This window comes from Hordeum vulgare, chromosome 3H (genome assembly GCF_904849725.1).
Source record: "Hordeum vulgare subsp. vulgare chromosome 3H, MorexV3_pseudomolecules_assembly, whole genome shotgun sequence".
In the NCBI taxonomy this organism is placed as follows: domain Eukaryota; kingdom Viridiplantae; phylum Streptophyta; class Magnoliopsida; order Poales; family Poaceae; genus Hordeum; species Hordeum vulgare.
This window is the reverse complement of record NC_058520.1, coordinates 503,699,205-503,713,257: the sequence shown is the minus strand read 5'-3', so window position 1 is coordinate 503,713,257 and position 14,053 is coordinate 503,699,205. Positions and strand designations below refer to the sequence as shown.

The 14,053-nt window shown below is 47.7% G+C and overlaps 2 protein-coding genes across 3 annotated transcripts; one reads left to right on the top strand and one right to left on the bottom strand.

Annotated features, from left to right (window-relative positions):
* Window positions 1-10,143: 10,143 nt before the first annotated feature.
* Window positions 10,144-11,395, top strand: LOC123444524 (protein enabled homolog). 2 transcript variants are annotated; one of them, XM_045121261.1, is made up of 4 exons: window positions 10,186-10,592; window positions 10,681-10,717; window positions 10,840-10,923; window positions 11,117-11,395. In XM_045121261.1, exons 1-4 carry the CDS (start codon window positions 10,194-10,196, stop codon window positions 11,167-11,169), a joined length of 573 nt encoding a protein of 190 aa, XP_044977196.1. In that variant the 5' UTR covers window positions 10,186-10,193; the 3' UTR covers window positions 11,170-11,395. The 2 variants fall into 2 exon arrangements, with proteins under 2 accessions (XP_044977197.1, XP_044977196.1); XM_045121262.1 differs by lacking the exon at window positions 11,117-11,395 and having other exon boundaries at window positions 10,144-10,592; window positions 10,804-10,895.
* Window positions 11,396-11,560: 165 nt separating this feature from the next.
* On the bottom strand, window positions 11,561-13,336 carry LOC123444523 (fra a 1-associated protein). Its single transcript, XM_045121259.1, has 2 exons — window positions 13,034-13,336; window positions 11,561-12,116 (listed from the first exon to the last, which is right to left on the bottom strand). The coding sequence occupies exons 1-2, from the start codon at window positions 13,246-13,248 to the stop codon at window positions 11,768-11,770; spliced, it is 564 nt and encodes a 187-aa protein (XP_044977194.1). The 5' UTR covers window positions 13,249-13,336; the 3' UTR covers window positions 11,561-11,767.
* Window positions 13,337-14,053: the final 717 nt, after the last annotated feature.

Genomic DNA, 14,053 nt, shown 5'->3' with positions numbered 1-14,053 from the left:
TGGTTACGAATGTTGTTCGGAGTCCCGGATGAGATCACGGACGTCACGAGGGTTTTTGGAATGGTCCGGAAACAAAGATTGATATATAGGATGACCTCATTTGATTACCGGAAGGTTTTCGGAGTTACCGGGAATGTACCGGGAATGACGAATGGGTTCCGGGAGTTCACCGGGGGGGGCAACCCACCCCGGGGAAGCCCATATGCCTTGAGGGTGGCACACCAGCCCTTAGTGGGCTGGTGGGACAGCCCAAAAGGGCTCTATGCGCCAAGAAGAGAAAATCAAGAGAAAAGAAAAAAAAAGGAGAAGGTGGGAAGGAAGGGGGACTCCCTCCCACCAAACCAAGTCCAACTCGGTTTGGGGGGGGAGTCCTCCCCCCTTGGACTCGGCCGACCCCCTTGGGGATCCTTGAGCCCCAAGGCAAGGTCCCCTCCCTCCCACCTATATATACGGAGGTTTTAGGGCTGATTTGAGACGATTTTCCCACGGCAGCCCGACCACATACCTCCACGGTTTTTCCTCTAGATCGCGTTTCTGCGGAGCTCGGGCGGAGCCCTGCTGAGACAAGGTCATCACCAACCTCCGGAGCGCCGTCACGCTGCCGGAGAACTCTTCTACCTCTCCGTCTCTCTTGCTGGATCAAGAAGGCCGAGATCATCGTCGAGTTGTACGTGTGCTGAACGCGGAGGTGCCGTCCGTTCGGTACTAGATCGTGGGACTGATCGCGGGATTGTTCGCGGGGCGGATCGAGGGACGTGAGGACGTTCCACTACATCAACCGCGTTCACTAACGCTTCTGCTGTACGGTCTACAAGGGTACGTAGATCACTCATCCCCTCTCGTAGATGGACATCACCATGATAGGTCTTCGTGCGCGTAGGAAAATTTTTGTTTCCCATGCGACGTTCCCCAACAGTAGAATGTCAGCGACCAGTCAAATCGCCTCTTTTTTGTCACGAACGATTGCCTAAAAACCTTTTGTGGTCTGCCAAGTCAACCTCCTTTTTATTGGGTGTTTCTCTTCTTGTAGAGCACGTTGCCTCCTAGGTTGAGCTCATCCACATGTGTTGACAACCCCTTTTTTTTACTCCTCGTAAGATAACGAAACCTTGTGCTAATTCATTGGATAAAACACCACTAGTGCTGAGCCTCCCGTGAAATCTACGACTAGTAGTACAACCACCTTCCTCTCATGGGGTTGACTTGGCGTGGCTGGCTGCTGAGATGTTTGCCAACGGTGTGCGGACGCGGGAATACAAGCAGCCTATGCAACGATGCTAGAGGCTCGCTACGAACATCAAGATGCCAGCGGTCGAGCCGGAGATGTACCAGATGCGGATGTGGCGATGACGGGGATGCCAGAAACAGTGACATCGGACACGGAGACACACGAGGCCGGCCCAGGGGTGTCCGAGCAGGAATGCAAAACATGCAGGGCCGGCGCAGGCGCGAGCGAGCGAAGCGGGAGCACGGGGTGGCAGCAGTTGGTGTGGCGTGCATGGCGGGTTGAGGCCGAGCCTTCCAGGGTACGGCTTAGCGAGGCAAGGTGTCGAGTTGGTGGCATCCAAAGCAAGGTGGAGGCAGGGTGGACTGGTGTAGCTAGCCAGTGCATGCGCGCGCGATCGGGCTTGGAGCAGTTAAGGCGCGGATGGCGAGAGCCGGCTCGTGGTAAGCCTGGCCCGAGGCGAGTTGGAGGATGGTGGAAGCCGGTGCGGCGGCTCAGGCTGTGGGTAGCCATGGCGGAGGAGGCGACTTAGAGGCGGCTTGGGAGGGGCGAGGTGAGCCTCGACCAAGGGGCGGCTCACGCGGTGGATGCGAGCAAGCGCGGGAGGGAGCGAGGCGCGGTGAAAAAGGAGTGGGCGGCTGGCGTGACTTTGGCAGCGACTTGGCCTGCTCGAGGTGAGGCGACGACGACTCGGACGATGTCTGAAAACGGTTCGGACAGTCCTCGAAACCGGGGCGAAGCGATGTGACTTCAGACGTGCGGGGCCAACACGACGAGGCGACTCGAGGCGAGCACGGCGGGGGCCGCGACTGCAGAGGCAATCCGGCTCGAACGGTGCACAGAAGCGGGAGATGAGCTCGAGACGAGGCCAGCAGATGCGGCGGCGTGACAGTGCACACGCATGATGGTGACCCGGCTCGTGGCCAACACGAGCATGGCGTGGCGGTGACCCGATTCGTGGCAAGGCCAGCAGGAGCGGCGGCATGAACTGGGCGGCCGTCAGGAGCAGCGACAAGGTGAAGCCACGGCGGCGACGCCAGCGCAGAGAGGCATGGGCGACTCAAGGCATAGCTGCCAAGGGAAGGCTAGCTCGGAGACGGACCCTGGTAGCCGCAGCTACATGGGAGCCTGCCCGATCGATCTTGCAGCAAGATTTTCTTCGTCTGTGTTGGATTTGGCTTCGACTTTTGATGTAACAAACCAGAACTGTATCCCGATCTCACGTGGACTAAGTAGTAGTAGCTATGGCTGATTTCACTTCTCATCTTGCTGGACCGACGTGGCAGTAATCAGAAAACACAGGAACCGGTGCCCAAATCTGATTTTCTCCACGCGTGTGGGATGTTTTCGATTTCGGCTACGCGCGGCACCAACGGCAAAAACGATCTTGTGCTGGATTCGACGGGTCGCTTCGCGTAGGTAGCACATTGACGCAGCCCTAATTTTCTCGTCTTCATCGGACAAATCCCGAACATCTCGATCCTTAAAGATATCCCTCCAAGAACACAATTCCACCGTACAATCAGCCCCACGGTAGGCGCCAACTGTCGTGGTTTTGTCACGGCAGATGTTCTCGTGAGAGAACTTAGGTGTGAGGCCATCGCAACCATGTGGCGGCTTGAAGGGGTTGGTCGGAATCGAGAGACGCGAGTTTACCCAGGTTCGGCCCCTCCGATGGAGGTAAAGGCCTACGTCCTATTTGTGTTGCAATGATGAAGATGATGATCTCGATTACAAGGGTGTAGACTCGCCACCTCTAATCTCGTGGGTGTCTAATATGTCTATCTCATGATTTGTCTTGTCTAGACCTAAGTTGTGTCTTGTCCCTCTTGGGGCGCCCTACCCCTCCTTATATAGGTGGAAGGGGTAGGTTTACATGTAGAGTCCTACTAGGAGTAGGAATAGGACTAGTCTCTCTTGAATCCTAATCCGGGTCTTGTTTCCTTCTTGTGGGAGTCTTTCCTCTTCTTGGGCCTTCTCTTGTGAGTCGGCCCTCCTGGCCTCTCTATGAGTCGCCTTATGCCAGGGTGCACGCTGGGCCTTGGGCCTTCGTCATTTATCCAAGTCGCCTGTGAGGACAAGTATAAGTCGCCCGCCAGGTCACTGCTGAGTCGCCTGTGAGTCGCCAAGTCCTTTGGCGGGTCATACTCCAAGCCGGGTTACACTACGGGGTATATCCCCGACATACGTGCTTAGGGAAAAGAACTTGCATGACATCTATTGTCCATCCCTCCCGTGGCAGCGGGGTCCTAATGGAAACTACAGGATATTAAGGTTCTCCTTTTAATAAAGAATCGGACCAACGCATTAACACTTGGTGAATACATGAACTCCTCATACTATGGTCATCTCCGGGAGTGGTTCCGGCTATTGTCACTCTGGGGTTGCCGGGTCATAACACATAGTAGGTGACTACAACTTGCAAGATAGGACCAAGAACACACATATATTGGCGACAACATAATAGGTTCAGAACTGAAATCATGGCACTCGGGCCCTAGTGACAAGCATTAAGCATGGCAAAGTAGTAGCAACATCAATCTCAAAACATAGTGGATACTAGGGATCAATCCCCGTCAAAACTAACTCGATTACATGATAGATCTCATCCAACCCATCACCGTCCAGCAAGCCTACGATGAGATTACGCACGAACGGTGAAGAGCATCATGGAATTGGCGATGAAGGAAGGTTGATGATGACGATGAGGATGATTTCCCCTCTCCGGAGCCCAGAACAGACTCCAGATATGCCCTCCAGAGGAAGAACGGGAGGTGGCGGCGTCTCCGTATCGTAAAACGCGATGAACTCTTCTCCTTGATTTTTTTTTCTTGACGAAAGAGGCTAAATAGACCTGAGATTGGAGGCGGTGGAGCCACGTGGGCCCCACAAGCCTGCCAGGCGCGGCTAGGGGGCGCGCGCCGTGGCAATTCTGCTGAAAACAGCATTAGTCCGGGTTAGTTCCATTCAAATCATGCAAATTAGAGTCCAAAACAAGGGCAAAAGAGTTTGGAAAAATAGATACGGTGGAGACGTATCACCTATACGCATGAGAACCTCTGGTTTATATAGAAACGAGGGTTCCTAGGGTTACATATTACCGTCCTCGACCGAGGACAGATGGGCCGACCTAGTCTACCTTACTTGGACGTCACGCAAGTATTCAGTGCTTTCCTCCTTGAATACGAGATGACCACATAGTCCGGCCTCCAATTAACACGGCCCATTAGGTCGGCCTCTTATGAAGCGAGCGGACTACCTGAGGACCCCTTAATCCTGGACTCCCTCACATGGCAATGATCATGTATATAGGCATCATGTCCATAAACAAGTAGACCGACTACTGCCTGCATCTACTACTAGTACTCAACTCATCGATCGCCATCCAGCATGCATCTAGAGTATTAAGTATAAAACGGAGTAATGCTTGGAGCAAGGTGACATGATGTAGACAAAGTAAGACAAGCAATATGTTCACACGTCGTCGTTTTCTCCTTAATGGCAACAATAGAAATATGTGTCATGTCCCTTTCTGTCACTCGGATTGAGCACCGCAAGATTGAACCCATTACGACGCACCTCTCCCACTGAAGATAAATCAATCTAGTTGGCCAAGCCGAACCGATAGATCAGAGAGAACTACAAAGCTATGACAATCATTCATAAAGGAATCTAGAGGAAACTCGGTTAACATTCATGAATAATCTGATCAAAAACCCACAATTCATCGGATCCCAACAAACACACCGCAAAAGAGGGTTACATTGGATAGATCATCATAGGAATCGCGGTCAACTTTTTACTGAATATCAAAGAGAGAGAAGAAGCCATCTAGGTATGTGGTGGACTACTTACACATCATCATGGAGGCAGCAAGGTTGATGTAGACGGCCTCCCTGATCAGTTCCCCTCTCGTAGGGCACCAGAAAAGGTCTCTAGATGGGACCATGTAGAACAGAGACTTGCGGCGATGGAAAAGTGTTTCTGGTGGCTCTCTATTGGTTACCCAATTTTAGAGAATTTATGGAGGTGGAATTAGGTCAGATAGAGCCACAAGGGACCCACAAGGCATCAGGGAACGCTTACCCCCAGGGTGCGCCCTGTTGCCTTGTCGTCTCCTCGTGTGTCTTCTGGTATCATTCCAAAGCTTTCAACGTCTCTTTTGTCTAAAAAATCGTCCAAAAATTTCGTAGCATTTGGACTTCGTTTGGTACTGATTCCATCGAAAACCAAAAACAAGCAAAAAACAGCAGCTGGCACTAGGCACTGGGTTAATATATTACTTCCCAAAAATGATATAAAATAGCATATTATTGCATATAAAGTATCCAAGATAGATAATATAATAGCATGGAACAATGAAATAATATTTATACGTTGTAGACGTATCAACCTCTAGTAGTGGATACCTCATGGATATCATCTTGATAAAATCTACAACGGTATAATTGTACTCTCGCACATGGCTTGTGTCAAGTACCTCACCTTTCTCTTTGTTGCTTCTTACCATTTTAACTTCTTCAACCGGGTTAGGCTCCGGTTTACCTGCAAACTTGGCCAAAATCAAGGTTTGGCTCTGTGCTATCTTTGCCACTTGAGCCACCATATTATTGGACCTCGCTTCCAGTATCTTTATATCATTTGTTAGTCCAACAAGCTTAATGGTCAATTGACCAAGTAAGTTATCATTATTCTTCAATATATTCTTGAAGTTTTCATTTTGCTCAGTCTGGCTAGCAATAAAAAAATTAAGAGTTTCTTGTAGGGTGTTTCTATTACTACCATTAGCTCCATTAAATTTATTGGATGCTTCTCCAATATTATGATAAGGAAGTTTAGGAGCATAACCATTATTTTTTCAATTAGTATTATAGCTATTATGAGCAATAAAATTCACATCACTCGTATCTTCATTAGTGATGGTGTTAACATTTACCTCTTATTTACCTTTCATCAAAGAGATAAGTTCTTCTAGATTTTTTGTCAACTCTGAGCTATTTTCTTCTATGACATTCACCTTCTTGGTGGTTATTCTCTCAACATGCCATTGGGCACGGTTCTCTTGCATATCATCTAGTATCTTCTTGACATCTTCTAGGAGCTTTCCCATGATTGTTCCTCCTACGGTTGTATGAAGTATAGTTTTTTTACATGTGATTCAAGCCATTATAAAACATATCAAGGATTAGCCACTCCTCCATTCCATGATTGAGGCAGTTTCTTATAGCTACTTTCATTCTATCCCATGCAAAGCTCTAGTGGCTCACATTCCACTTGCTTGAATTCTATAATCTGAGAACGTAATTGCATAATTTTTGCAGGTGGACAAAACTTCAATAAAAATTTACTGCAACAAGCAGCCCAAGGAGTAATACTGCCTTTAGGCAAGGCTACAAGCCATTCCTTAGCTTTTCCTCTCAAAGAGAGAGGGAATAAGCAAAGTTTCAAAGCATTTGGGTCATAATCCTTTATGTGTGTCATGTTGCGCAATTCAGCAAATTATGTAAATGCATACCTGCATCTTGAGAAGTAGAGCCTCCAAATTGGTCATGTGGAACCATGGAAACTAGGTTCGGTTTGACCTCATATTATGCAGCTGCAACATCAGGTTGTGCTATTGGTTCACACATGAAATTGTTGCTAGGAGTAGCAAAACTTCCAAGATTGTGAGCCATAATAACTTTTTGGTTTTTAAACTGAAAAGACTTGCAACAAAATAAGACTTAAACTAAAAACTAAAAACTAAACTGAAAATAACTTTAGCAAAAAAACTCTAAAAGAGACTAGGAACTTAAACTCCTCGGTAACGGCGCCAGACAAAAGGCTTGATATCTCATTTTATTGATCCGGTATTGGAACAAGAAAGGGTATCCCGCGCCTACTTTCCGAGAGGTAGGCTCGCTCCATCCTTCCGCCCGGCTGTGCTTTTACCTTTTTTTGTAGTGGTCTCCTGGTGTTTTTTTGAAACGCCTGCCTTTTCCAATGATGGTGGAACCAGATCCAACACTTTTGGGATATCAGATCCATTCAGTGATAGGCCACTCTACTAAGCATTGACTCAAGTATTTAGTGTGATCGATGCGGATACTCCTCCTCCAATTAATGAGAACGATTCCTGAATAGCTATTATTTATTATTATACTTTGTTTTACTAAATAGCCACAACGTGAGTGTTAAGAAAGATGAGGCGCAAGAAGTTTCCCCTTACTTTTGCGATACCACGAATACCCTGGGTATTGAACCCATGAGAGGAAAACTCCCTTGAAGCAACGGTCTCTAGCAAGCTTTTTACCAAAGTCTCAATCCATCTTTTGACTGGATCAACAAGCAAATTCTGATTTAAAACTTATAGAAAAAAGAAGGTACATTGATGATATCTCAATAATTACAAGAACATATTGGTGTTGAGATAAAAAATGATAGCAGTTTGTGCTCGGGAAGTCACCCATCAAGAGATGCTTGCTTCATATCAGAGTGGGGGATGTGTCCAAATTACATGTTGACCGGCACGAGTCCTGCATGAAGAATCAGTTGTCCTACCGAAGTCCCTATCCGTCTCGCGGGGTTGCCCTAATAATTAAGATAATAATATCATACAAAAGATTGAGTGTTTAATGACTACGCCTCATGAATCCTCAAGGTTATGATCCATGTTACCGTACTAAACCTTACTGTCATCGGTGTTCCGTATAACACTTCATGGTCCCCGGTGCTTGATGTCCATGATCCTGGGTACCTGTAGGGATGAAGATCGCGGACAAGACAAGAGACACTTCCTGAAACAATTTTATTTCACACGTAAGAGACGTTATGTCAAAGAATTCCGTTGATCCCTTTCCCAAATACCCGGGGTTGCCAGGCTCATGCCTCACCCCATACCTTACGGGACTACACACACGTGGATATCATATCGCGATAAGAAATCTTTGAAGAACACATCTTGAGATTGATTGATTGCAGTATGTCTTACAATCGATGCCTTGTGCGATGCATGCTTACAAGTACGAATTAGATGAGAGAGCACTATGGTGGTGGAGATGGTTGTGGAAATGAAAGTGGTGGCGGGTAGGGTTTGTGGATGGAGATGATGATGAAGAGGTTCTAGTTGTTGTCGGCGCGCTCCTACTCCTCGTTCTGTTGACATTTCGGTAGGGTCCCCTTTATAAAAGTTGTTTCGATGGACGACCTACCTCGGTTTCCATGCCAAACGACCTCATGTGAGCGTGTGCGCTCGCATGGAACACCGTCTTTCACTTTGGTGGCCTTTTGGCGCCTCCTGGTGACTTATTTCTACCCACTTTCCTTACTTTCCTTTCTCCCACATGGTTTCTTCCCTTTCTAGCCCATTACCTGTGAAAAAATATTAAAGAGAGGGTTTTGTGGAATCATTTGCATTCATTAGTCATTAGTGGTCATATCGGAGCGAATATCTCTCTTTTGATGAAATGTCGCAGTTTAAACATGGTTGAAATGAGTGTAAAAATATCACTCATCAGTGGTGGGGCACGTGTGGCGACGATGACAAGCAGCATGTGGCTTATTTGGTGGTCTTTTGCGGCGCCAACCTTGCACTACTCTAATTCAAAGCTCTTCATCACAGTCGGAGTTGTGCCGCACTCGCTGATGGTGACTTAGTCTGACAAGGGTCTTCTTGTGTTCTGGCACGACCTTTAGAGTGAGAGTTGGGTCAACGCTTGTCTTCCGCGAAGTCAGAGTTGCTTTTTCGGACATTAGGAAGGGTGATAATGCTCGTTGAGGAGAAATAATGATGATGGCATCGAAACGTATCTTGACGAGGCTCTTGTTTTTTTTTATCGAAACGTGACAAATGATTGTCATTTCATTAATTAAGATGAGGGGGATTCATAAGTTTCAGGCAGCAATTACATGGTGACAAGAAGCAATTACTCGCGAGGTAAAATTACAGTTAATCCCTTGGCATCCGTCGTTACCCACAATCTAGCCTTTTCGAGGGTCATATTCACCCGTCAAGGCCCTCGTTGTTGAGACTATGTGAAGTATCACCAGGGCCGGTCCTGAAATTTTGGGGGCCCGGGGCGAGACTAGATTCTGAGGCCTCTTAGTATAATCATCAAAATAACAATTTGTGTATAGAGAATGTTACTCGTATATTTCTTCTGGCATTATTTGAAAATGTTCTTCTGACATTCATATATGCAAAGTCATTGTTGGTGATATCAATATTAATCCCATCTAACAATTTCATATGAAACATGAACTTTTGTGAGAGGCATCTTTAAATTAAATCTCGCAATTCTTGCAGATGATAATATTGTGTAGCACAATCTTATATAGTATTAGACATACATTTGCTAGATGTGGTACATATCCATTCATGGATTGAAAAACACACCTTGATGGATTGCTTGTATGAACGCCTGAACCGGTATGTAGCAAACCGGTAGCAGCAGGAAAAGATTTGATTGAATAAAGAACATTTGATAGAAGCAAAACCTGAAACGTATGAGCGGCAGATTGCATGCCGACGTCCAACAGGAAATTGTTGAACATATGCACCTGCAGCATTCTGTCTGTGGCCTTTGATTAGGTTTTTGATAACTGAATTTGGGAGATTGGAAGACAGAGCTCATCGGTGTACTTCTGTTGTTTGTCCAGCATCAACAAATCGCGATCGAGGGCGAGGGGAATAGTATATGGATTGTCGCCATCTATAGAAAACTTACTATCCTAGCGATCAGACGTCGTGCACTCATCGTGGGCTATGTGTGCTTTCTGCCTAATCCCTGGGCCATTCCATGCGCCACCTGCTGGGGCCCCTTAGACTTTGGGGGCCCACGGCGGCTGCCCCTCCCACCCCCCTCGGGGTCGGGCCTGAGTATCACGCGTGGATAGCTGGGTGGTTTACCATAATTTTAGTTTGATTTTTCGTTGATTAATTGAACAAGTCGTTTCTACTTAATTAATGGACGAGGCAAACAAAATCGGGATGCCTTTGTTAATCGAAAAAAAAACATTGCCAAGACTTTGGTCGGACTGGTTGGGGGCACAAACCAAATGTACCCATAGTCCGGTCCTCGCGTGCCTTCCTTCCCCGTCGTTGCCGTGCGGTGCTTCCATGGCGTCCCTTCTCCGGCCCGCCTCGTCGTGCCCCTCCTTTCGCCTCCCCTCCTCCGCAGCCCCTGCACCTCCGCCGAGCCTCCTTTCCAGGCGGCACAAGGCACCTCCCGCCCCACCCACGCCCCGCGCCCCCCCTTCCCGGCCCCGCGTCGCCGCCGCCGCGGCCTACGGAGGCGCCCAGCTGCTGGGCCCCGTCGACACGCAGACATTCATCATCGCCGCCTCCGTCGTCGCCGCGGTCTCCCTGTCCCTCGTCCTCGGCCTCAAGGTCTCCTCCTCCTCCTCTCCTTGTTTCTTAGCGATAAGCGACGAGTGGCTGTTGCGAAGTGTTGATTTCGTTTCTTTCTCGCTCGCAGGGTGACCCTGTTCCGTGCGACAGGTGTGCTGGAAACGGTACTTCCCCTTGCTCTCGTCTCCTCTCTTGGGCATTGCTTCGCGATTGTGCCGGAGCTGAACGCTAAAAACATTCCAACCTGCAGACTGCTAAGCATTGTTTTCCGTTGTGCCTAGAGCAGGAGGCACAAAGTGCGTCTTCTGCAATGACGGCAAGATGAAGGCGGATAACGGGGTGGTCGAATGCCGGGTATGCAGGGGAGCAGGTTGCCTTCTTCCCTTGTTTCATTTCCTGCCTCCCTTTCCTTCCTTCACATTGCGCATTGTAGACAGTGCAAAAGCTGTTAATAGATCACCAAACACCGATTCATTCTGAACTGGACAAAATGCTCATTATCTTCATCTTGTCTTTCCGGCTACCTCTTCTGAAAATCCGCTATATGTTTGTCTGTCACGCAGGGCTGATACTCTGCAAGAAGTGCTCAGGTTCTGGTTACTCTAAGCGCTTGTAGACCCAGCTGCCTAACATTATGTGCATTTGTCAAGCAGACAAGCTGCGAGTTTACACGTCTGGGCGCTGTACAGACAAATGGAGGGCTCTTCTCCATTGCCGAACCGTTTAGATAGATATGAGTATACGATGGCGATCATGCGTTAGAATATGCAGAATTGTATGTTTCATCCTGTCCATGTAAGTATACCCGTCCTTATTCATCTGATAAGATCCACTACGTGCAACGGCTCCACGTCCCCTGATTAGTCCATGTTTTTATAAACCAAAACTGATTCTACCAGTCAGATTTATCAATGTTGCAACTTTTCCAGCCCTAAGATCTTCATGTCGCGCTGCAATATCAGGTTATACATATGATTGGCAACAGAGAATATAGATACACAGCACAATTCCATGCCAAACTAAAATGTAAGCTGAAGCGTCTGAAAAAAGAACAATAGAGGATGCCCCTACAACCAAAAGTTGTACACTTATGATAGTTGTGCAGATAAAATCAGTAAATTTTGATTCTGCATCATCCTGTTATAACCATTATAAAGTGTTCAAAAGAGAAACCACTTCACTACCCTAGATACCCAGCGAACGACAGTAGATTGCTACACATCTGTTATCTGGCTACCGAATTCGGAATACTCATTCTCATTGGGCTTCTTCGCAGTACCTTCTCCAATATGCCTCTCTGCAGGTTGCCTAGGAAATGGTCTCGAGTCCCCGTCATGAGGGGGTGGAAATCCAAAAGATTTGAAGAATTCATTGGTCATCCGCTCAGCTTCATCCAGAAAGCTGCCGAAGCCTTTCTCAATAGCTTCTATGTCACTGCGAAGTCCTGGAAATGCAAAGGGCTCTTGTGTTGGGAAGCCAAGAGAACGCGAGGCACCACCGGTCATTTCATCTGTGACATCTTCTTCGGTGTTCTCAGTTTTTGATTCCACCAGCTCAGAGGGCCTAACAGGGCAACGTTGTTAATTAGTTTAGATAAGCCAAGTTGGAATAAAGCACAAGAGTAATATGCCCATATAACATCAAAAGGAGAAAATACCAAAGTATAAACCAATCCAGCCTATTTGGACATGATGTTCAGAACGAGCAGGTACCAAGCAACTCACTCTGAGGAAGGGGAATGTATGAAATTGTGATTCAATCACCAATCAATGTGATAGCCATGTGCAAGGAAGTTGACAAAATATGCTAAGCTGATAGGAATTTCCGATGCTTTTAACATTTGTATTTCCAATGATAGGATGTTGTATCTTCTATGGGTACATAGAAACCGCTTATTTCATCTTGAAGTTCCCACCTCACAACACTGTGCAGAACAGAAAAGATTGTCTTTGTTTCGATGTTTCTCAACTGACAAGCGACAAGAACTCTGGGAGACAAGTGTATCAACTATACATAGTTATCACACGATTAAACAATTAAGCCATCAGAGCTGCCAATTCACAGGTACAACACAAGATGGTAACAGCAGGAATGACTGAAGCCATATGCGTCCATACCTACATCTAAACCTAAAATTGGATGGCAATTCCATAGCCAATTAGTAGCCAACTGTGAACACGGCAGAAATTTTCGTTCTACAATAGATTGCTGGGCATTTTCACTGATCCACTGCCACATGACCAAAACAAGCGGTATATCAAGCCATCAAATCAACTACACCTGCCTCACACAAATCCATCCCAAGATGAGCGCCGGTACCTCAAACCGGGAGCCTCAATCAGCAGGAAATCGACTCCATGCATTCCAGGAAAGCACTACTCCAGTTACTACCAGATAATAACATGCAAATATGCGGTCCTTGCAGGAGAATTCATAACGGACCGTGGGGGCGGGGGGTGGGAGGGAGCCGGGACTTTTACCTGCCGACGCAGTCGCGGAGGAGCTGCTCGGTCTTCTCGCACTTGCGGACGAAGCGGCCGGGCTCCACCTCCTCCGTGTGGCAGCGGGACTGCACCACCCGGCGCGTGCCGAGGTGCTTCCCCTCGCTGCCGCCTCGGCCGGCCAGGTCGGGGGCGTCGCCGAGCCCGCCGCGGCCACCGTCGCCCTCGCCGTCGTCGTGCCAACGCCAACCCATGGATGCGATGCGAGACGGTCTTGGGGAATCTGAATCGGGGGAAGGGATTTGGCCGCTCCTTATTTTTCGGTGGCGTGTTTGGGCTTTGCCTTGGAGAGCAATCCCGTTGTGGGCTGGCCGCTTCCAGAAGCATGTGGAAAGGGCGCGAGCAACCATGACACGGAAGCCTACGTGTCAACCCTTGGGGAAATTTTGTCATGATTGAAACAAATCAAAGTGATTGATCTCTCATTGTCGATGGTTACATAACTCCTGGAGAGACGCGACGACAGAGAGGAGATGTGTCGGTTTCAGGGAGTCGGGGAGAGACGCCCGTGCGGGAGGAAACCGCTCGAACGGTTACATCAAGATGATGCGTCGGTTCCATGGAGTCGGGAGAGAGACGCCCGTGCGGGAGGAAACCGCTCGAACGGTTACATCAAGAGGAGATTTTCCCCTAATTTATGTAATTAATTTTAACACTCCCCCTAACCTACGCTTGACCATGTGGAGTCGTCTTCATGATTGTCCGGAAAGCTTTATCATCAAAAACTCTTCTTCAAAAGTTCTTTATAAAGACTTTGATGAAAACCTGAAATGTAAACTCACAAAGAGATAGCATAATGTGATGTTATTGAACAAGGATATCTCAAGAAGAGACTCCCCCTGTTGCCTGCAAGTCTCTAAGTCGTCGCATACCAATTCCGTGAACATATTTATGGAATGTTGAGTTTGGTAAAGACTTAGTAAACAAGTCAGCAAGGTTGTCACATGATTTGACTTGCAGAATGCTTATTTCCCCGCTTTTCTGAAGATTGTGGGGGAA